General features: G+C 38.5%; 1 protein-coding gene across 9 annotated transcripts in view; it reads right to left on the minus strand.

The window, feature by feature from the left end:
- SENP7 (SUMO specific peptidase 7) overlaps positions 1-25,581 on the minus strand; it is a 171,947-nt gene that overhangs the window by 120,019 nt on the left and 26,347 nt on the right. For all 9 annotated transcript variants that reach the window (XM_061426761.1, XM_061426830.1, XM_061426772.1 and 6 more), the window contains one exon: positions 5,389-5,441. In XM_061426761.1, the coding sequence (XP_061282745.1) occupies positions 5,389-5,441 (53 nt within the window). The remainder of the gene's footprint in view (positions 1-5,388; positions 5,442-25,581) is intronic.

A 25,581-nucleotide genomic window follows, 5' to 3' on the forward strand; every position in this document is an offset into this window, starting at 1 on the left:
TCTATGGGGTCGCAGAGAGTCGGACACGACTGAAGAGACTTAACGGCAGCGGCAGCAGTTAAATATGATTTTATAAAAAGCCTCTTTCACTCAGTATAAAAGTAGATAAATGAGGTATCACAATAACTACTTAACTACTCTTACTTGCAGTTTCTTCCTCTTCTAATCTCTCAAACACTACCCCCTGAGTTCTCTACTACACAAATCTAATTATGGCTACAATCTTAAACTACAATGGTGCCCATTACTTACAGATGTAACTCTTAACAATCTGGCTCTTTGATGTCACTCACACATCACAAACTCTACACCTTAACCACACTGAGTTTACTCAACCTTCTTCAGGCATACATCTCTAGATCTCTGTATGTACTGCTCCTTTAACCTAGAATGCTCTTCTCTCTATTTCTCCCCTATTAAACACCTCAGATTCTGCAAAAAATTATTCTTATCCACACAATCGTCACTCCCATACCGGGGCTTTCCTTTCTCTGGGTATTAGTACTTGGTAGTTTATAAGATAGCATGATATGTGTAATACAATTATTTATCTACATGTTTGTCTTCTTCACCAGACTGTGAAGGGACTAAGAGAGTGTACTCTGACTTAGTCACCTTTATATTCCAAAGTGAATGGTTTACAATACACCAAATAAACGAATGGATGGATTGTAGCCACAAGCTTGAAATCATCTGTTTAGAACTTAAATAATTTTACTTTCACATTATAAATGATGGTTAAGCATCAAGTTCAGCTTATTATATAACATAAAATAAGCACTGGGCTTCCAATATAATAAGCATCGGGCTTCCCAGGTGGTGCGAGTGGTAAAGAACCGGCCTGTCAATGCAGGAGACATAAGAGACGTGGGCTCAACCCCTGGGTCTGGAAGATCCCCTAAAGGAGGGCATGGCAACCCACTCCAGTATTCCTGCCCAGAAAATCCCACAGACAGAGGAGCCTGGTGGGCTATAATCCATAGGGTTGCAAAGAGTCAGACATGACTGAAGTGACTCAGCATGCATAATAAGCACTGTATCAACTACAGTCAGTAACACCATAAAATGGTTTCAGTAAGAGTAAAGCAAAAGGGCTTCCCTGGTGGTCCAGTGATTAAGAATTCACCTTGCAATGCAGGGGACACCACTTTGATCCCTGCTCTGGGAAGATCCTACATGCCGTGGGGAAACTAAGCCGATGTGCCAGAACCACTGAGCCTTAGCTCTGGAGCCTGCAAGCCACAACGACTGAAGCCCACACATCCTAGAACCTATGCTCCCCAACAAGAGAAGCCACCACAATGAGAAGCCTGCGCACTGCAACTACAGACTAGCCCTTGCTCAGAGCATCCAGAGAAAGCCTGAATGCAGCAAAAAAGACTCACTGAAGCCAAAAATAAATAGATAAAATTATTTTTAAAAATCTACAAATGGTAAATGCTGAAGACGGTGTGAAGAGAAAGGAACCCTCCTACACTGCTGGTGGGAATGCAAACTGATATAGCCCACTAGGAAGAACAGTATGGAGGTTCCTTAAAAAACTAAAACTAGAGCTACCGTATGATCCAGCAATCCCACTCCTGGGCATACAACTGAAGAAAACCATACTTTGAAAAGATACATGCATCCCAATGTTCACTGCAACACTATTTACAAAAGCTAGTAGGTAGAAGTAACTTAAACGTCCACCAACAGAGGAATCAATAAAGAAGATGTGGTCATATATACAATGGAATATTACTCAGCCATAAAAAAGAATGAAATAATAGCATTTGCAACAACATGGCAAGAATACACAGAAGAACTGTACAAAAAAGTTCTTCATGACCCAGATAATCACGATGGTGTGATCACTCACCTAGAGCCAGACATCCTGGAATGTGAAGTCAAGTGGGCCTTACAAAGCATCACTATGAACAAAGCTAGTGGAGGTGATGGAATTCCAGTGGAGCTATTTCAAATCCTAAAAGATGATGCTGTGAAAGTGCTGCACTCAATATGCCAGCAAATTTGGAAAACTCAGCAGTGGCCACAGGACTGGAAAAGGTCCGTTTTCATTCCAAACCCAACAAAGGGCAATGCCAAAGAATGCTCAAACTACCACACAATTGCAGTCATCTCATACACTAGTAAAGTAATGCTCAAAATTCTCCAAGCCAGGCTTCAGCAATACGTGAACCATGAACTTCCAGATGTTCAAGCTGGTTTTAGAAAAGGCAGAGGAACCAGAGATCAAATTGCAAACATCCACTGGATCACGGAAAAAAACAAGAGAGTTCCAGAAAAACATCTATTTCTGCTTTATTGACTGTGCCAAAGCCTTTGACTGTGTGGATCACAATAAACTGTGGAAAATTCTGCAAGAGATGGGAATACCAGGCCACCTGACCTTCCTCTTGAGAAACCTATATGCAGGTCAGGAAGCAACAGTTAGAACTGGACATGGAACAACAGACTGGTTTCAGATAGGAAAAGGAGTATGTCAAGGCTGTATATTGTCACCCTGCTTATTTAACTTCTATGCAGAGTACATCATGAGAAAGGCTGGGCTGGATGAAGCACAAGCTGGAATCAAGATTGCCAGGAGAAATATCAATAACCTCAGACAGGCAGATGACACCACCCTTATGGCAGAAAGTAAAGAGGAACTAAAAAGCCTCTTGATGAAACTGAAAGAGGAGAGTGAAAAAGTTGGCCTAAAGCTCAACATTCAGAAAACGAAGATCATGGCATCTGGTCCCATCACTTCATGGGAAATAGATGGGGAAACAGTGGAAACAGTGTCAGACTTTATTTTTTTGGGCTCCAAAATCACTGCAGATGGTGACTGCAGCCATGAAATTAAAAGACGCTTACTCCTTGGAAGGAAAGTTATGACCAACCTAGATAGCATATTCAAAAGCAGAGACATTACTTTGCCAACAAAGGTCTGTCTAGTCAAGGCTATGGTTTTTCCAGTGGTCATGTATGGATGTGAGAGTTGGACTGTGAAGAAAGATGAGCACCAAAGAATTGATGCTTTTGAACTCTAGTGCTGGAGAAAACTCCTGCAAGGAGATCCAACCAGTCCATCCTAAAGGAGACCAGTCCTGGGTATTCATTGGAAGGACTGATGTTGAGGCTTAAACTCCAATACTTTAGCCACCTCATGTGAAGAGTTGACTCACTGGAAAAGACTCTGATGCTGGGTGGGATTGGGGGCAGGAGGAGAAGGGGACGACAGAGGATGAGATGGCTGGATGGCATCACCAACTTGATGCACATGAGCTTGGGTGAACTCCGTGAGTTGGTGATGGACAGGGAGGCCTGGCGTGCTGCACAGGTGATGGACAGGCATGCTGCGATTCATGGGGTCACAAATGAGCGACTGAACTGAACTGAACTGGATGGACCTAGAGATTGTTATACTGAGTAAAGTAAGTCAGACAGAGAAAGACAGATATATGACATTGCTTATTTGTGGAATCTAAAAAATGGTACAAACGAACCTATTTACAAAACAGGAATAGAGTCAAAGACATAGAAAAGAACCTTACAGTTACCAGAGGAGAAAGGGGGTAGGGAGGAAGGATAAACTGTGAGATTGAGATTGACACATACACACTGTTGTTGTTTGGTTGCTAAGTCGTGTCCAATGCTTTGCGACCCCATGGACTGTAACCCACCAGGCTCCTCTGCCCATGGGATTTCCCAGGCAAGAATACTGGAGTGTGTTGCCATTTCTTTCTCCACATACACACACTATTACATATAAAATAGATAACTAATAAAGATCTACTGTATAGCACAGGAAACTCTACTCAATACTCTGTAATGACCTATATGGGAAAAGAATGTTGAAGAGTGGATATATGTACATTATAATTGATTTACTTTGCTGTATACCTAAAACTAACACAACACTGTAAATCAACTACACTCCAATAAAGATTTTTTAATTAAATAAATAAATAAAACTGGGCATAGTAGCAAGATAATGGGCTTCCCAGGTGGCACAGTGGTAAAGAATCTTCCTGCAAATGCAAGAGACGTGGGCTCAATCCCTGGGTCAAGAAGATACCTTGGAGTAGCAAATTGCAAACTGCTCCAGTATCCTTGCCCAGAAAATTCCATGGACAGGGGAGCCTGATGGGCTACAATCTATGGGACTGCAAAGACTTGGACACACATACACACATAGAAGCAATGTAAAATCTCTTTTTTTAACTCCTTTATTAATCTCACTTAAGCTAAATCCAGAATTTTTCCTTTTATTTTTTGCTGCCTGGCATGGCTTGCAGGATCTTAGTTTCCAACCAGGAATCGAACCCAGGCCCACAGCAGTGAAATCACCGAGTCCCAACCACTGGACCACCAGGGAATTTACTAAATCCAGAAAATTAAATGAAGAAACCACACCCCACAAATTTGAAGTAAGCAAAGGCAGAGTAAGAGTACCCAAAGCTACACTCTCTGTGTGGTCTTGCAAGGTACTCTTGATTTCACAGCCCTCCTTTATGATATCTTCTTCTCACTCTTTTTTTCCAAAAACTGTGCCAAATTAAAGTTCTTTGTGTATAATTAGAATGCTTCAGAGTAAAGTGGCTACTAAATTATTATAATGCAAATCAAGGTACTGCTGCTGCTGCTGCTGCTAAGTCACTTCAGTGGTGTCCAACTCTGTGAGACCCCTATGGCATTTAAATCACAAAATTCTGTAGGAAAAAAGATTATCTTTCTAAAAACAGATCAAATCTTTTTCAACACCTTCTAGGTAGGTAGAAACCTCATTTTGCTTGTTTTGCTATTCCTGGCTTATATGAAAGAAATAAATGAAAAAATGTTTAAAAAGATATATACCAAATAGTAACTTTCAGCGCATAACTTGAATACAACACTTCAACATCTACAGTATCATAAATGAATGCACATGAGGCACTCTAATATATTCGATCATCAAATAAATGAGTTATGTTTTACATAAATTTAAAATAATATTTGAAAAGTATACTGGTACATTTTATAATGATTTAAACAAGCCTGGTCCCAGAAAGGACTTCCTATGTTCTAGTTAACCCTTGATTAATTAGGATATACCACTGGTGGCTCAGATGGTAAAAAAGACCTAAGTTCAATCCCTGAGTCAGGAAGATCCCCTGGAGAAAGAAATGGCTACCCAATCCAGTTATTGTTACCTGGAGAATTCCTTGGACCGAGAAGCCCGGAGGCCTTGGGGTCGCAGAGAGTTGGACATGACTGAATGACTAACACATCCCCCCAAAAACACTGATTAGTTATAGATTTACAGTATTTTCTTTAAAATTTTATTGAAAAGACAAATACCAAAACACTTTCAATATTATTAACTCTAAAGATAATCCAAAAGTTAAGAGCAAAACTAATACATACCTTATGTAACTCTGAAGACGAAGGCTTTTTCCTTTTCCCTTCTGTGACAATTTCTACAAAGACATGATAAAAATTAGCATTTAAGAAACAACAGAATTAATCCTTTCATAGCTGTCTTCTGTCTTAAAGTAACTTTTCTTGTTAGATTTACAATTTATAATGATACACTTCACAGAACCTGAAGGACTTACATAAAGGTTAAAAATAAACAGAAGAGTAACAGATTCTCATAAAATTTCTTGATTAAACAATGTATGTACAATGACAACTGAAATACGATAGGTAGCTGACTCTAAGAACTAAGTAAGAAATTCCCTGGCAAAAATCCTAGTATCCGAGAGGTCTTTGATATATTTTGGTTGAACTGTAAGACCAGATAAATTCTTATAATGGGGAACAAGGGGGCTACGGGAGAGGAGAGCAGAGGGTAAGGGCTACATATCTAAGCTTCTATGCAAAAGAGAACAGCTTAGATCTTTCTTCACCATTTTTCAGACTTCCTAACGGATGTTCTTTGTTTCGTTTTCTTTCCTTTTTTTTTAATTTTAAATTTATTTTTCTAACTGAAGGATAATGGCTTGACAGATTTTTGTTGGCTTCTGTCAAACATCAACATGAATGATTCTTTTCTTCAGTCAGCAAATACGTACTTCATGTTTATCATGTGCATGGCACTGTGCCAGCCAGTGGTATTGGGTAGTGAGCAAATTTAACACAGTTAAGTCTTCCTGGAACTTATAATTCACTGGAATTTCTCAATTTTCATAATAAAAATCAATCATAGAGACCCACACATATGTGGTCACTTATTTAAGACAAACACACCCCCCGCAATTCAGTGAGGAAGGGATGATCTTTTCCATGAGTAATGCTAAAGCAATTTTACAACCAAATGATGTAAACAAATAAGTAATAAACATATTATACACAAAAATTATTTATAAATTGATCAAAGATTTAAATATCAAAGACAAAGCTTCTAGAATAAAAATGAAGAGAATATTGTCATGATCTTGGGGTTGGTAAGGATTTTTCAAACAAGATTCAAGTAGTACTAACCATAATGGAAAAGATTAATAAACTCAACTTCATTAAAATTAAAAACTTTTGTTCACCAAACCTCATCACTGAATGAGAAAGCAAACTGCAGACTGGAAGAAGATGATTTATAACACAGTTATCTATGTACAGCATGCTGACTATAGTTAATACTGTGTAATACATGTATCTGTCAAAGGACTCATAACCAGAATACATAAAGAACTCCTATAAAGCAAAGGCAAGACAACCCAGTGTTCACAATGGGCAAAACCCTTGAATAGGTACTTCATAAAAATTAAAAAAAAGTCCAAATGGCCAATAAATGTATGAAGTGTCTACTCATTATTAAAGTAGCCCAATTTCATTATTACTAGGGAAGTGCAAGCTAAAATGTCAATAGAATATCATTTACCCTTAGGGTAAAATTAAAAAGACAAGCAATATCAAGTTTTTTGTTTTTTTTTTTTACAATATCAAGTATCGGTAATTGGTCATATTCTATATGAGTAGAAGTCTCATCTACTGCTTGTGGGAGGGTAAATGAATACATCTACTTTGTCAGTCAGTATCTTCTAAAGTTAGACACCTGCTTACTTAATGTCCAACAATAACATTAATAGATATTTAACCAAAAGAAATGAGTGACTATGCTTCTAAAAGGCATAAGAATGCTATCCTATAAAATGCTATCCTATAAAACAGGCATGTATAAAAATGCTATCTTTGTTCTTAATGACGAAACCTAAAAACAATCCAAATATCCATCATAGGAGCAAGAATAGACCTTTTTAGACAATAGAAAACTACATGAATAAAATTTTTTATACAATAGAAAACTACATAGTAATAAAAAGAATGAATACCTGCTATGCACAATATGAATACATCTCACAGACATTATGTTCAAAGAAAATCAGATGCAGAAAAATGTACGATTATATTTATGTGGAATTCAAGAATGGGTAAAACAAATCTATGATGCTATTAGTTAGGATGGTGCAAGTACCCAAACAGGGAAAGACTACTAACTCACTGGGACAGGATACAAGTTGGTCTTCTGAGATGCTCAAAATGTTCCAATCTTCAACTAGGTGATAGTTATACAGGTGTATGTATACAAGTATAAAAAGTCATCAAACATCAAAGACATGGTACTGTGTCATATGTAATTGTTGTTTGCTCACTAAGTTGTGTCTGACTCTTTGCGACCTTGTAGACTGCAGCAAGCCAGGCTCCTGTCACCTTGAATATCTCCCAGAGTTTGCTCAAATTTATGTCCATTGTGTCAGTGATGCTATCTAACCATCTAATCTTCTGCTATCCCCTTCTCTACCCCCTTCTCCTTTTGCCTTCAATCTTTCCCAGCATTAGGGTCTCTTCCTATAAGTGAGTTCTTCACGTCAGGTGGACAAAGTATTGGAGCTTCAGCTTTGGCAACAGTCCTTCCAATGACTATTCAGGGTTGATTTTCTTAAGGATTGACTGGTTTTATCTCCTTGCTATAGAAGGGACTCTCAAGTCTTCTCCAGCACCACAATTCAAAAGCATCAATTCTTCAGGACTCAGTCTTTTTGAATGGTCCAACTCTCACAAACATACATGACTACTGGAAAAACCATAGCTTTGACTAATCAGAACTTTTATCAGCAAAGTGATGTCTCTGCTTCTTAATACACCGTCTAGGTCTGTCAAAGCTTTCCTTCTATGGGTCAAGTTTCTTTTAATTTCATGACTGTAGTTACCGACCTCAGTGATTCTGGAGCCCAAGAAAAGAAAATCTGTCATTGCTTCCACTTTTCCCCTTTCTATTTGCCATGAAGTTATGGGAGTGGATGCCATGATCTTAATTTTTTAATGTTGAGTTTTAAGTTGGCTTTTTCACTCTTTCACTTTCACCAAGAGGCTCTTTACTTCCTCTTCACTCTCTGCCATTAGAGTCGTAGCATCTGCATATCTGACATTGTTGATATTTCTCCTGGCAATCTTGATTCCAGCTTGTGATTCATCCAGCCCAGCATTTCACATGATGTACTCTCCATATAAGTTAAATAAACAAAGTATCAATACACAGCCTTGTTGTACTCCTTTCCCAATTTTGAACCAATCCATTGTTTCATGTCCAGTTCTAACTGTTGCTTCTTGACCCACTTACAGGTTTCTCAGGAGGCAGGTAAGGTTGTCTGCTATTCCCATTTCTTTAACAATTTTCCACAGTTTGTTGTGATCCACACAGTCAAAGGCTTTAACGTAGTCAATGAAGGAGAAATAGATGTTTTTTCTGGACTTCCCTTGCTTTCTCCATGATCCAATGAATTTGATCTCTGTTTCCTCTGACTCTCCAAACCTAGCTGGCATATCTGGAAGTTCTCAGTACACATACTGCTGAAGCCTAGCTTGAACAATTGAGGATAACCTTGCCAGCATGTGAAATGAGAGCAACTGTACCACAGTTTGAACATTTTTTGGCATCACCCTTCTTTGGAATTGGAATGAAAACTGACCTTTTCCAGTCCTGTGGTCACTGCTGAGTTTTCCAAATTTGCTGATATATATTGAGTGCAGTACTTTAACAGCATCATCTTTTAGGATTTTAAATAGATCAGCTGGAATTTCATCGTATCCACTCACTTTGTTCGTAGTAATGCTTCCTAAGACCCACTTGACCTCACATACCAGGATGTCTGGCTCTCAGTGAGTGACCATACTATCATGGTTATCTGGGTCATTAAGACATTTTCTGTATAGTTCTTCTGTATATTCTTGCCATCTCTTCTTAAGATCTTCTGCTTCTGTTAGGTCTCACCATTTCTGTCCTTTATCATGCCCATCCTTGCAAGAAATGTTGCCTTGGTATCTTCAACTTTCTTGAAGAGATCTCCAATAGTCTCCATTTTACTGTGTTCCTCTATATCTTTGCACTGGTCATTTAAGAAGGGCTTCTTATCTCTCCTTGCTATTCTCTGGAACTCTGAATTCAGTTGGGTTTATCTTTCCCTTTCTCCCTTGCTTTTCACTTATCTTCTTTTCTCAGCTATTTGTAAAGCCTCCTAAAGCAACCACCTTGCCATCCTACATTTCTTTTTCTTTAGGATGGTTTTGGTCACTGCCTATTGTACAATGTTATAAACCTCTGTCCACAGTTCTTCAAGCATTCTCTCTACCAGATCTAATCCCTTGAATCTTTTCATCACTTTCAAGGATTTGATTTAGGTCATACTTGAATGGCCTATTGTTTTTTCCTACTTTCTTCTTTTAAGCCTGAATTTTGCAATAAGGAACTCATGATCTGAGCCACAGCCAGCTCCAGGTCTTGTTTTTACTGACTGTATAGACCCTCTCATCTTTGGCTGCAAAGAACATCATCAACCGGATTCCAGTCTGACCATCTGGTGATGTCCATGTGTAGAGTCATCTCTTAGGTTGCTGGAAATAGGTGTTTGCTATGATCATGTTTTCTTGACAAAACTCTGTTAGCCTTTACCCTGCTTCATTCTGTACTGCAAGGCCAAACTTGCTTGTTATTCTGAGTATCTCTTGACTTCCTACTTTTGCATTCCAGTCCCCTATGATGAAAAGGACATCTTTTTTTTTTTTTTTTTTGGTGTTAGTTCTACAAGGACTTGTAGGTCTTCAAAGAACTGTTAAACTTCAACTTCTTTGGCATCAGTGGTTAGGGGGCAGACTTCTGTCATTTTTGAGGTTGCACCAAAGTACTGCATTTTGAACTCTTCTGTTGACTATGAAGGCTACTCCATTCCTTCCAAGGAATTCTTGCCTACAATGGTTGTCTAATTAAATTCACCCATTACCATCCATTTTAATTCGCTGATTTCTAAGATGTCGATGTTCTCTCTTGCTATCACCTGCTACCATGTCCAGTTTACCTTGATTCATGGACCTAATATTCCAGGTTCCTATGCAATAGTTCTGTACAGCATAGGACTTAACTTTCACCACCAGACACATCCACAACTGAGCATCATTACCACTTTGGTCCAGCTGCTTCATTCTTTCAGAAGCTATTCATAATTCCCCTCTGCTCTTTCCCAGTAGCATACTGGACGCATTCTGACCTTGGGGGCTTATCTTCCAGAGACATATCTTTTTGCCTTTTCATACAGTCCATGGGGTTCTCCAAGCAAGAATATTATTGTGGACTTTGATTTCTTACTCCAGTCAACCACCTTCTGTAAGAACTCTTCAGTACGACCTGGCCATCCTGGGTAGCTCTGCACCCATGGCTCATAGCTTCCTTGAGTTTGTTGCAACCATGAAGAGACTATATGTGGTACCTCAACTTAATAATTAAAAAACATTTAAAGTAACAGTTATAACAAATGGGCTATAACTTTTCCAGAAATCTACAAACCTGAAACAATTTATCTCATTTCATAAAAATAGTGTGAGTTTCACCAAATGCATTTCCTCGAGTAATCACTGACATAAAAATCATTTTAACTTCTATACTTAAGCTTTTGATAGTTTTAAACAATTGTCAATAAAGTAGTACTTCTTTTTTTTATTATTTTTTTTTATAAAGTAGCACTTCTTGAACTACCAAAAACAAGTAACACTTAAGTAAATGTTAAGAACCTCTTAAAAAAAATAGAAAGCCTTATATAAATTCAATTTCTAGTCAATTTTCAACTTAATATATAGGGCTTCCATGATCCAGTGGATGTTGGCAATTTGATCTCTGGTTCCTCTTCCTTTTCTAAAACCAGCTTGAACATCTGGAAGTTCACGGTTCATGTATTGCTGAAGCACGGCTTGGAGAATTTTGAGCATTACTTTACTAGCGTGTGAGATGACTGCAATTGTGTGGTAGTTTGAGCATTCTTTGGCATTGCCTTTCTTTGGGATTGGAATGAAAAGTGACCTTTTCCAGTTCTGTGGCCACTGCTGAGTTTTCCAAATTTGCTGGCATATTGAGTGCAGCACTTTCACAGCATCATCTTTCAGGATTTGAAATAGCTCAACTGGAATTCCATCACCTCCACTAGCTTTGTTCGTAGTAATGCTTTCCAAGGCCCACTTGACTTCACATTCCAGGATGTCTGGCTCTAGGTCAGTGATCACACCATTGTGATTATCTTGGTCGTGAAGAACTTTTTTGTACAGTTTTTCTGTGTATTCTTGCCACCTCTTCTTAATATGTTCTGCTTCTGTTAGGTCCATACCATTTCTGTCCTTTATCGAGCCCATCTTTGCATGAAATGTCCCCTTGGTATCTCTAATTTTCTTGAAGAGATCTCTAGTCTTTCCCATTCTGTTGTTGTCCTCTATTTCTTTGCATTGATTGCTGAGGAAGGCTTTCTTATCTCTTCTTGCTATTCTTTGGAACTCTGCATTCAGATGCTCATAACTTTCCTTTTCTCCTTTGCTTTTCCCTTCTCTTCTTTTCACAGCTATTTGTAAGGCCTCCTCAGACAGCCATTTTGCTTTTTTGTATTTCTTTTCTATGGGGATGGTCTTGATCCCTGTCTCTTGTACAAGGTCACGAACCTCCATCCATAGTTCATCAGGCACTCTATCTATCAGATCTAGAAAGTTCTAGATCTATCAGATGGTCTATCAGATCTAGAGAGTTCCAGAAAAACATCTATTTCTGCTTTATTGACTATGCCAAAGCCTTTGACTGTGTGGATCACAATAAACTGCGGAAAATTCTGCAAGAGATGGGAATACCAGACCACCTGACCTTCCTCTTGAGAAACCTATATGCAGGTCAGGAAGCAACAGTTAGAACTGGACATGGAACAACAGACTGGTTTCAGATAGGAAAAGGAGTATGTCAAGGCTGTATATTTTCACCCTGCTTATTTAACTTCTATGCAGAGTACATCATGAGAAAGCCTGGGCTGGATGAAGCACAAGCTGGAATCAAGATTGCCGGGAGAAATATCAATAACCTCAGATATGCAGATGACACCACCCTTATGGCAGAAAGTGGAGAAGAACTAAAAACCTCTTGATGAAAGTAAAAGTGCAGAGTGAAAAAGTTGGCTTAAAGCTCAACATTCAAAAAACGAAGATCATGGCATCTGGTCCCATCACTTCATGGGAAATAGACAGGGAAACAGGGGAAACAGTGTCAGACTTTGTTTTTTGGGGGCTCCAAAATCACTGCAGATGGTGAATGCAGCCATGAAATTAAAAGACGCTTACTCCTTAGAAGGAAAGTTATGACCAACCTAGACAGCATATTCAAAAGCAGAGACATTACTTTGCTAACAAAGGTCCATCTAGTCAAGGCTATGGTTTTTCCAGTGCTCATGTATGGATGTGAGAGTCGGACTGTGGAGAAAGCTGAGGGCCGAAGAAGTGATGCTTTTGAACTGTGGTGTTGGAGAAGACTCTTGAGAGTCCCTTGGACTGCAAGGAGATCCAACCAGTCCATTCTGAAGATCAGTCCTGGGACTTCTTTGGAGGGAATGATGCTGAAGCTGAAACTCCAGTACTTTGACCACCTCATGCGAAGAGTTGACTCATTGGAAAAGACTCTGATGCTGGGAAAGACTGGGGGAAGGAGGAGAAGGGGATTACAGAGGATGAGATGGCTGGATTGCATCACCGACTCGATGGATGTGAATCTGAGTGAACTCCAGGAGTTGATGGACAGGGAGGCCTGGCGTGCTGCGATTCACAGGGTAGCAAAGAGTCGGATGCAACTGAGTGACTGAACTGAACTGGACTGATATAGGGCTTCCCTGGTGGCTCAGTGGTAAAGAATCTGCCTGCCACTGCAGGAGACACGGGTTTAATCCCTGATTCAGGAAGATGACGCAGGGCAAATTAAGCCTAGCGCCAAAAATACTGAGACGAGACTACAGACCTCAGAAGCCACAACTACTGAGGCCAAGTGCTGCAACTGCTGAAGCCTGAGCACCAGAGCCTGTGCTCCACAAGAAGAGAAGCCAATGCTGAGAAGTTCATGCTCTGCAGCAAGAGTAGCCCCTATTTGCCACAACTAGAGAAAAGCCTGTGCAGCAACGAAGACCCAACACACCCAAAAATAAATAAATAAACATTTTTAATAAATAAATATACTTTTAAAGTAATACAAGTTGTCTAAATTGAAGTTTATAGATTTTTTGCATATTTCTTTTAATTAATACTATTGTGATTTCCCAAAATTTTAGAGGTTTTTATAACTGAGTTGTTCCAACCTATATAAGATTGGTTGGAGTATTTTAATAAACATACGATGTACCTCTGCTTGTGACTGTCTAGTATAACACAGTGCTCAAGGATAAAATTATTAAAGCCAGAAAACCTAAATTTATATCTTGGCTTACTAGCTGTGACTTCCGTGAGACTCAATTGCATCCATGCATGCTTTGTAGTATCCAGCTCTTTGGGACCTCATAGACTGTAGCCCTCCAGGTTCCTCTGTCCATGGAATTTTCCAGGCAAGAATATTGGAACAGGTTGTCATTTCCTAATCCAGAGACTTAGTTTCTCATCTCTAAAAAGGGGAGTATATACAGCTTTTCGATTGCTAAGATTAAAGTGAGATAGGCTAATCTCCCTAAAAAAAAAAAGCAAAAATAAACAAATGGGACCTAATAAAACTTAAAAGCTTTTGCACAGCAAAGGAAACCACCAACAAAATGAAAAGATACGTATGGAATGGGAGAAAATATGTGCAAACAACGTGACTGATAAGAGCTTAATTTCCAAAATATACAAACAGCTCATATAATTCAATATTAAAAAAAAAAAAAAACTATGGGCAGATGATCTAAGTAGACATTTCACCAAAGAAGACATACAGATGGCCAGAATCACTTAATCAACAATCACTTAATTGCTAATTAATAGAGAAATGCAATTCAAAACCACAATGACATATCGCCTCACACCAGTAAGAATAAATATCAACAAAAAGTCTACAAATAATAAATGCACGAGAGGGTGTAGAGAAAAGGAAACCCTCCTACATTGTTGGTGGGAACTTAAATTGGTACAGCCACTATGAAATACAGTATGCGGGTTCCTTACAAAACTAAAAATAGAGCTACCATGATTCAGTAAACCCACTCCTGGGCATATATCCAAAAAAGATGGAAATTCTAATCCAAAAGATACAAGCAATCCCAATGTTCACAGCAGCACTATTTATAAGAGTCAAAACATGGAAGCAAACTACATGTCTGTCAACAAGTAAATGGATAAAGATAAAATGGATAAATGGATAAATATTCCACACACATAATGGAATATTACCATAAAAATGAAATACTACCATTTGCAGCAACATGAAAGGACCTAGAGAATGTCATCCTAAGTGAAACAAGTCAGAAAAAGATAAATATGACATGATATCACTTGAATGTGGAATCTAAAAGGTAATACAAATGAATCTATATACAAAACAGAAATAAGACTTATAGACATGGAAAACAAAGTTATGGTTATTAAAGGGGAAAGGAGGGGCAGGAGAGAATAAATTTTGACTATGGGATTAGCAGGGCAAAGCCAAGAGAATGCACTGGTCATAGCAAACACTCTCTTCCAACAACACAAGAGAAGACTCTACACATGGACATCACCAGATGGTCAACAACGAAATTAGACTGATTATATTCCTTGCCGACAAAGATGGAGAAGCTCTACATAGTTAGCAAAAACAAGCCCAGGTGCTGACTGTGGCTAAGATCATGAACTCCTTTCTCCAAATTCAGACTGAAATTGAAGAAAGTAGGGAAAACCACTAGACCATTCATGTATGACCTAAATCAAATCCCTTAAGATTATACAGTGGAAGTGAGAAATAGATTTAAGGGACTAGATCTGATAGACAGAGTGCCTGATGAACTATGGACAGAGGTTCATGATACTGTACAGGAGACAGGGATCAAGACCATGCCCAAGAAAAGGAAACGAAAAAAAGCAAAATGGCTGTCTGAGGAGGCCTTACAAATAGCTGTGAAAAGAAGAGAAGCGAAAAGCAAAGGAGAAAAGGAAAGATATACCCATTTGAATGCAGCGTTCCAAAGAAAAGCGAGGAGATATAAGAAAGCCTTCCTCAGTGATCAGCGCAAAGAATTAGAGGAAAACAATAGAATGGGAAAGACTAGAGATCTCTTCAAGAAAATCTGAGATACCAAGGGAACATTTCATGCAAAGATGGGCACAATAAAGGACAGAAACGGTATGGACATAACAGAAGCAGAGGATATTAAGAAGAGGTATCAAGAATACACAGAAGAACTATACAAAATAGATCTTCATGACCCAGATAACCATGGTGGTGTGATCACTCACCTAGAGCCAGACATCCTGGAATGGGAAGTCAAGGAGCCCAAGGAAGCATCACTATGAACAAAGCTAGTGGAGGTGATGGAATTCCAGTTGAGCTATTTCAAATCCTCAAAGATGATGCTGTGAAAGTGCTGCAAATCTCTCAACATGCCAGGAAATCTGGAAAATTCAGCAGTGGCCACAGGACTGGAAAAAGTCAGTTTTCATTCCAATCCCAAAGAAAGGCAATGCCAAAGAATGCTCAGACTACTACACAATTGCACTCATCTCACATGCTAGTAAAGTAATGCTCAAAATTCTCCAAGCCAGGCTTCAACTGTACATGAACCGTGAACTTCTCCAGATGTTCAAGCTGGATTTAGAAAAGGCAGAGGAACCAGAGATCAAATTTCCAACACCCGCTGGATCATCGAAAAAGCAAGAAGAGTTTCAGAAAAACATTTATTTCTGCTTTATTGACTATGTCAAAGCCTTTGACTGTGTGAATCACAACTAACAGTGGAAAATTCTTCAAGAGATGGGAATACCAGACCACCTGACCTGCCTCTTCAAAAATCTTTACACAGGCCAGGAAGCAACTGTTAGAAATAGATATGGAACAACAGACTGGTTCGAAATAGGGAAAGGAATACGTCAAGGCTGTATATTGTCACCCTGCTTATTTAACTTATGTGCAGGGTACATCCTGAGAAACGCTGGGATGGGTGAAGCACAAACTGCAATCAAGATTGCCGGGAGAAATATCAATAACCTCAGATACGCAGATGAAACCACCTTTATGGCAAAAAGCAAAGAACTAAACAGCCTCTTGATAAAAGTTAAAGAGGAGAGTGGAAAAGTTGGCTTAAAGCTCAAAATTCAGAAAACTAAGATCATGGCATCCAGTCCCATTACTTCATGGCAAATAGATGGGGAAACAATGGAAAAAGTGAGAGACTATTTTGGGGGGCTGCAAAATCACTGCAGATGGTGACTGCAGCCATGAAATTCAAAGACACTTGCTTCTTAGAAGAAAAGTTATGACCAACCTAGACAGCATATTAAAAAGGAGAGACATTACTTTGCCAACAAAGGTCCATCTAGTCAAGGCTATGGTTTTTCCAGTAGTTGTGTATGGATGTGAGAGTTGGGCTATAAAGAAAGCTGAGTGCTGAAGAATCAATGCTTTTGAACTGTGATGTTGGAGAAGACTCTTTGGGAGTCCCTTGGACTTCAAGGAGATCCAACCAGTCCATCCTAAAGGAAATCAGTCCTGAATATTCACTGGAAGGACTGATGCTGAAGCTGAAACTTCAATACTTTGGCCACCTGATGGGAAGAACTGATACACTGGAAAAGACCCTGATGCTGGGAAAGATTGAAGGGAGGAAAGGGGGAGGAAAAGGGGACGACAGAGGATGAGATGGTTGGATGGCATCACTGACTCAATGGACGTGAGTTTGAGTAAACTCCTGGAGTTGGTGATGGACTGGGAGGCCTGGCGTGCTGCAGTCCGTGGGGTTGCAGAGTTGGACACGACTGAGCAACTGAACTGAACTGATGTGATTAATGGACACAAAGTACTACACATAAAATAATTAAGCAATAAGGATTTACTGTATAACACAAGGAGAAATATTCACAAGCATTTAGTATGACACAGGAAATAACATTCAATATCTTATAATAACATAATGGAAAATAATCTAAAACATATATATATATATATACACACACACACACACATACACACTATATATATAGCTGAATCACTGTGCTGGACACATGAAACTTACACAATATTGTAAATCAACTATACTTCAAAATAAAGTGAGATTGTCTATATTAAAATATTTAGATTATATCTGGCAAATAGTATAAAATATGTAAAAGAAATAACTTATTATTTTATACTAAAATATCCCTCTTTAAGAAACATTAATGCATTTGTATTAGCATATAGAAAAATTCTAGTTATTCCCATTCTAAATATATATATATATATTCTTTACATATTCAAGTTAAATAATTAGAAAGCATGACTTTTTCCCAAGTAGTTTGTGGAGCCATTCATCACTTATTTATTCCATAAACATTTACTTTAAATAACAATAATTTCCATTGCCAGGCACTATGCTAAATACTTTACTCACATTATTTTACTTAATCCTAACAAAGGCCTTGTGAATTCAGTAATGGCATTATCACTATTTTATAGATGAAGATGTTAGGTTTGAATAATCTAAATAACTTGCCCAAGGTCGCCATGTTAATCCATCCCTGGTCTGAGTCCAGAGTTCGTATTGTTAACCAGCACACTCTAGGTATGCTAGATGTTATGGGGATAAAAAATAAGACAGTCCCTGTCACAGGGTTAACAGGATAACAGCAGAGATTAAACAATGCAGCAGCTAGAATAGATGATGGAATCTGGTAAGCCTACATAAGAGGTACAGAGACCTTTGAAGTTTAAAATTAGGAATACTTTTTCTAACTTTGAATTATTTTTTGAAATATTTTTGAGTTAATTAGGAGATAGTTCTTAAAAGGCACAGTTGAACTGGATTTTGAAGTAAGTTTTGGATAATAAGTTTTAGATAGGCAGAAATAGGTGGGAGCACAGTGCAATGCTAAGTGCAGCCAAACAGTGAATTACCCAACATAGGGGACAGTAGGTCCCCTACATATGAACCTTCAAGTCATGAACTTTCAAAGATGCAAATATGCACTTGCATGTCCAAACACCTAAGTTACTTCACATGTCTCGTGCATACTGTCAAATGCCTGCATCCTCTACAGTGGCTATGTTTTTGTGTGCTTTACAGTATACAGTAGTACAGTATCTTTAATTCAAGTCCAGGATGTCCAGAAGCAAGAGGGTAGATAGAACTGAATCCAGCAAGGAACCAGATCCTGTGCCATCAACATCAGGTGTGAGTGAAACTGCAGCTTGCCCTCCATCTCTTATTGCTGACGATCCTTCAGCTCTACCATCTCCCACCCTCTTCCTCTTCCGGTCCGTAACTCTTCTTGCCTGTTGACTCGATGCCACCCCCTGTATACCAGCTGTTGTACTGTACTACTGTATTTTTCAAGGTACTGTAAGATTAAAAATGTTTTTAGTGTGTTTGTTTCTTTGTGTATTATTTATATGCAAAGTATTATAAACCTATTACAGTACAGACAATTCTGTTAGTTCAGTACCTAGGCTAACTTTATTAGACTTACAAACACACTCACAGAATGGAACTTGTTCATATGTTACGTATCAATAAGCAGCAGCAGCTCACATTAGCCTGTCTCCTAAATTATTTAAGACTCATATTAGAGGTAGCCATCTGAGAGGCAAGTTTGAGACAGCACCATTATAGCAACGTTCCAGTCGGCATCTTTACAGCTACTCAATCCTATCTATAAACCACTCCTTGTGTTACTACATTCCTCTAATATACTTTCCAATCCTTTCCCTTCTATCACCAGGCCTGGGAATCACATTTCAATGCCCTATATTTCAATCCCTACAGCTTATTACAGTGCTATTCTCTCATCTCAGACAATGCCTCATTACTCTTTCCACTACATTTTTTTTAACTTGACCCTTGAGTACATGTCTTTTTAATATTCTTTTCGCTTTCTGTTTTTTTTAATTGAGGTATAGTCGTCATCTATACTCTTCTCTATCTCCTCCCTAGCCCACCAAATTCCTTTCCCAAGTCAATACATTTTCTTTATAGCCTTCTCACTGAACATTTCCTCCACCTTAGTTTAACCGAATCCTTTTTATTACTTATGCTTTTATTACATAATTATAATTAAATTATACAGATTTTTATTGACTACACTATTTTTAAAGACAGTCTCAAGATTCTTCTCACATTTATAAAAATAGGGGAAGAGATTAACAACCTCCTTCCCCACCACCACTTTCAACTAATATTCAATCCTTATTGCAACAATTCCCATAACTTGTATTATTACCTTATCCATATTATAATTGCCCTGAACTGACCCAAGATCCTCTCCAACATTCCTAAATACTCTGATTCTTGATTCATAGTTTTCCTATCATTAAAAATCTACCATCATACTGGAGCTCTAAAACTTTCAAAAATCAACTCACGAAATACAATGGACTCATCTTAATTTACTTGAGTCCAACAAACTACTTCACATCACATTCCCATTTCCACAACATGCATTAATGAATGGATGGATTTAAGAAATAGCATTACACTTTGCGGGCTTCCCTGGTGGCTCAGACAGTAAAGAATCTGCCTGCAATGCAGGAGTTCACAAATGTGAATTTCTATTCTACAATACACTGTCCTTTGACTCTTTTGTTTTCTCACTCACACTAAACACATGTTACCCCCACATCTTATAACACCCTTTAGTCCTAAGTAAAACTAAATTATTTTCGGCCCCAATTCTTGCTCCTGGACTGCTTAGCACCGTTAAAGAAAATCACATAATTTTAATAACCACAACCACTATTATCTATGGAGTCACATTTATTTTAACAAAGACTTTTTCAAAACTAGTTAACAGTTTCATTCATTCATAATTGACCTCCTACTGTATTTTGAGCTCTAAATACCACCTGAAAGTCTTTCTCAAAAGATGATGTTGACTCCTGTTTCACTTGTAAGTCATGACTGCAATAGCCTTAACTTCTCAAAATTTATCTGTATCTTTATCCATCTTCCCTCCTTTCTGCAAGTCTTAACAAGCTGTCCTTTGAGTCTCCCCATTTCTCCTAGGACCTCACCCTATCAGTTATCTTTCATCTGGTATCTTTCCCTCTCCACTGACCCCTTACCTAGGCCACACAAATCTATCCTTTCTACCTAATTCTGTACTCCTTGTTCCAGAGAAATCCTTTCCTTCATAACTCATTTTCTGCTTCCTCACACCACTCATTCATTTAGCCTCTTGAAATGTCTTTTCTCCTACTGCTGTACTAAAATCAGTGGTTTAAAAAAAAAAAACAAATGACCTAATTGCCAAATCCAGCATCCTCATACTACTTTAACTCTCTGACTTACACTGTTTTTCACTCTCCTTTCCTTCTCAAACCTATCATACTCCTTCTAATCTGCCTATCTAACTGCTTACCAGTGTTTCTTCCTCCTTACTTTGAAATTAAATACATGTGATTCAACACTTTTCTCACTCCATAGTTTTCCTGTGGGTAATTCTATCTACTCCAATGGCTTCAGCTAACATCACGACAAATAACGTAATATTACAATGATTACTTGTATCTTCTGGTTTTGAACTTCAATTATGGTTCACCGGATGATACATAATATACAGATATCATCTGGACCTATTTTTAAAAGTGTACCATCCTGTGACACTAGATTCTCAAGATGAAACTGAGGGTTGAGGGAAAAGTTTCAAAATCAATCAAATTTGAAAAACACTGCATGTGCAGTCACTCTCTTGGAGAGGCAAAATGTATATCAGCATAGCAAAAGCTCCAAAAAATCCTGCAGTATGTAACATTTTCTTATAACTACAGTTGTCACACTTATTTGTCCATGAAACCTTTTTTCCAAGTAAGGTCCATTAACATCCTATGAGAGTTAAAAAGATTAAAATTATATTTTCTAATCAGAAAAACCACATTTTAAATCCTGGCTCTGCTTCTTTTATTGCTAACAGTTACTTACCCTCCCTAAATTCCAGGCTCCTCATCTGTAAATCAGATACAATAACCAGCTCAGGAAGCTTTTGAAGGAACTACAACATTTGTAAAATTCTCAGCACACTGTTTAGAACCTAAGTACTCAAAAAACATTATCTATCCTTAAGTGCAAATGAGAATCAACAAAGATTTCCAAGATGTTGCCTTAACAGTTGACAACCTGAAAGGGAAAGGGAGAAGGATGTCACGCAGTCGTGTCCGACTCTTAGCGACCCCATGGACTGCAGCCTACCAGGCTCCTCCGTCCATGGGATTTTCCAGGCAAGAGTACCGGAGTGGGTTGCCATTGCCTTCTCCATGACAACCTGAAATTTCCTTCGACTTTCCTGTTATAATTCAAAAATTCATTTGAACATTGTGATCTATGACTCTATAATATCTGTCATATTGTTGCTGTTGCTAAGCATTTCCAATGGTCATTCTCCCTTGAATGAATGACCCATGCACTTTATTATTTCATTCAACTGTCAGTAACCTGTCTCTGGTGCCAATAATTTTTAATCTGTGTCCCCATGTAATTCACTGCTTTGATATGCTGTGAACTTGGAAATAATATATTTATCTTTATTGGGGTTATAAATAATTTAAACACATAGATACAATATAATACAAAGAAAGCCTGCAGAAGCTTCTCATGAGTGAGATTTAGTATATAAAAATACCCTCTCCTCTCATGCTCAGAGGTGTTTCATATTTAATTCCTGATTCATAGCCATATTCCAGAAAAGTAGGTAATCAGATTTTGTGGTACTTCTATTTATGGACTGTTTATTATTAATAATTCATTTAAAAACAATAAGCACATTGCATGTTAACATTTTTTATTTTTTAAGCAACTTTATTTCCCCAAAATTAAGAAGAGTGGCCTTATTTTACTTTTCCCAGCTCTTTAACATCTAACTTACTGAAAGACAGATGCCTTCCTCTATACGCTTCTGCATTCACTCTGTTGTGATACAAGTCATGTAACCTCTGGAAAACTGTTCTGTACACATGTGGGAGATTAAGAGGAAAAGGCAAACCATGCCTTAAAATTATGAAAGTCTGACCACAGACCCAAAAGGAACTCAGGGAACCTAGAGATTCCCAGACCATACCTTGAGAACCAGCACCCAAAACAAATAAGCCAGAAGCTATTCAGCTCCTACAGTTGCCAATTATGTGAGTCCACAAATACTTGTTTTGCGTTTAGCTTAAACCCACTGGAATTGGGTTTCTGCTACTTGTAACTAAAAGAGGTCTGAGCAGTACACTATGCAAGGCTTAATTCTTCCGTGTTCAGCAGGAAGTTTAGGAAAACCTAGTACAGACTCACAGAAGAAACTTTGTCTTATTTTCTCTTTCTATGCTATCCACCTTCCTTATACCTCTAACTTAAAATTTGTTTTATTAATCAAATTTCTATCTTTGGTTACTTATGAAAGTCTCATGACTACAAATGTCATTCCAGTCATTCAAGTTCCAGTTATTCCTAGAATGCACGCGTGCATCCAGTTATCAGTCGTACCTGACTCTTGGTAACTCTTTAGACTATACTCCTCCAGTCTTTTCTGTCTATGGAAATTTCCAGGCAAGAATACTGAAGTGGGTTGCCATTTTCTTCTCCAAGGGATCTTTTCAACCCAGGATTGAACCCAGGTTGCCCACACTGCAGGCAAATCCTTTGCCGCAGAGCCACTGGGGAAGCCCAATTAGCAACCATCCTAATGAAATAGCAACTGCATGCATACAAATGTCACACAGAATTCAGGATCCTTTTAAGCCAACAGACTGTTCTGAGAATTCGTATGAGAAAATTAAAAACACACTATTAGGAAAAAGGGCTTCCCAGGTGGCGCTAGTGGTAAAGAACCTGCCTGCCAGTGCAGGAGACATGAGAGACATGGGTTTGATCGCTGGCTTAGGAAGATCCCCTGGAGAGCATGGCAATCCATTCCTGTATTCTTGTCTAGAGAAGCCCTATGGACAGAGAAGCCTGATGGACTACAATCCACGGGGTCGCAAAAAGACAGAAGTGAAGCAATTTAGCACAATTAATAAAAAATTAATTCTTAAAAAATTCATATTCATCTGTTAAAACCAGATGAATACTGGAGAACAGCTAGTTAATATAAGATCTGAAAATGGTTTTTATTCTACATTAACAATTACTTTTCAGAAAGGGCAGCTCCAAAAGGGAAGTCAGCAAGAAAAAAAAAAAACCTCTCCAGAGGGATAACTCCCATAACTATCAATGTCTTTTAAGAATTAACAATTTTACTCTCAAATTTTACTTTCTACAACTACTGGCATCAAATTAACTGTAATAAAAAAATAAATAAATCTAAGTGTAACCAGGTAAAGATGATGGGATCTGCTGAAGAGTAATGCTAATATCTTGCCCTTCCCCCTGAAACAATGTACTAAGCCAAGGAGAAATGCATTTATTGAAAGAAGGCTGTGTTTGTTAAAGTGAGGTATGACTACTCCCAAAGTTCTGTGTGAGGAAGCACACAAATGACACCAGACAAACATTCTGCCTTTTCCTTATGTGTCAATTTTACTTAAAGGTTTTAGGGGAGGAAAAAAAAGTGTAATAAAATAAACATGATCTACTGGCAGCATACATATACATACACATGTGTGTATATATGTATATGGCTTTTCAGGTGGCACTAGTGGTAAAAAAAATCCACCTGCCAATGCAGCAGACACAAGGGACATGGGTTTGAGCTCTGGGGTGGGAGGATCCCATGGAGTAGGAAAGGGCAACCCTTCATGTATTACTGCTTGGAAAATTCTATGGACAGAGAAGCCTAACTGGCTACAGTCCACAGGGTCAAACAAAGTATATATGTATATATACGTAAGTGTGTATATATACACATATATATGTGTGTATATATATGTCAGGTCAGTTTATTTCTCTTCCTTGGTTGTTATACAACAAAAATTTGAAAGGTTTAAAACAATAGACAAGTTACAGCTCAGTTCAGCTCAAGCAGACAGATCTTTTATTAGACAGACACTCTCAACACACAGCAGCAGGCTCACCCCAAAGGAGTCATCCTCCCTATTCCTTTTGGCTTTCCCCTCTGTATACTTCCTGTCTTCTTTTTTTGGTTGTGCCCTGTGCAAATATAGGGCTTGTACCCACTACCAATCAATGAATCAATGAAAGGGAATGCAAATGAGCATTCGTTCAAGGCCAACTGACAAATGCAACTTATATAACAGCAGACTCTGCTGTGTATGTCTTCCCATAATTCAGTGTTATAATCAGATGTATATATGTGTAGAATGTTTACAAACCCTTAATGGGTTCCTAGCTGCCTAAGGGTACTTGAGGAAGCCCCTGTGATTAGTTTGTATCCAGTGTATCCTAGGGTGCATGTGCTAGAGTTGGAGAAGTTACCCCCTGGTTATTTTGTAGCAAATGTGTGAGCTCCTGGGTGTGTCTGGGATGGGGTTTAGAGATCAGCTTGCATCCTTTTTGGCTAGGCCACCCCTCCTTGCTCATGTCTAACACACACACGAATCTGAATGTGTGTGTACTCAATCATGTCCCACTCTTTAAGACCCCATGAACTGTAGTGGGTTGCCATTTCCTATTCCAGGGTATCCTCCCCACCCAAGGATCTAACCTGCGTCTCCTGCAACTCCTGCATTAGCAGGAGGATTCTTTACCAATGCACCACCTGGGAAGCCCTATATATATACATATATATTAATATAATACATACATATACTTTCAAAGGCAAAGAATATAGACTACACACACATACACACACACACAAATGGTAACACTGGTTGCTTATGAAAAGGAATTTCAGGTTTTCCGCTGCTTCACGCAATGTCCCAGAGATCCTTGCTCACGCTTCTTTGCAGCCAGAAAAAGACTGAGATGCACTGCCACAAGGGAACTCAAATAAATTTAGAATTGTTAAAACTATCTATTCAACAACAGACGGCACATTAAGAAATAAGAAAATGAAATGATTCGTTGTGTGTTAGTGTACTAGACTGTAAACTTATCAAAGAGCCCCTACTCCCTCCTCCTCTGGTAGGTCCACGGGACTTAAAACAGGAACTTAGGTACCCTTAAAGGACGAGATCTTTAAGGAAAACTTGCTGACTGGGAGGAGCTCCACCTGACTTCTTACAACACCCTCTTTTGTGTTTCTAAAATCCAGTACCCAAAACTAAAGATAATCATT

This window comes from Bos javanicus, chromosome 1 (genome assembly GCF_032452875.1).
Source record: "Bos javanicus breed banteng chromosome 1, ARS-OSU_banteng_1.0, whole genome shotgun sequence".
In the NCBI taxonomy this organism is placed as follows: domain Eukaryota; kingdom Metazoa; phylum Chordata; class Mammalia; order Artiodactyla; family Bovidae; genus Bos; species Bos javanicus.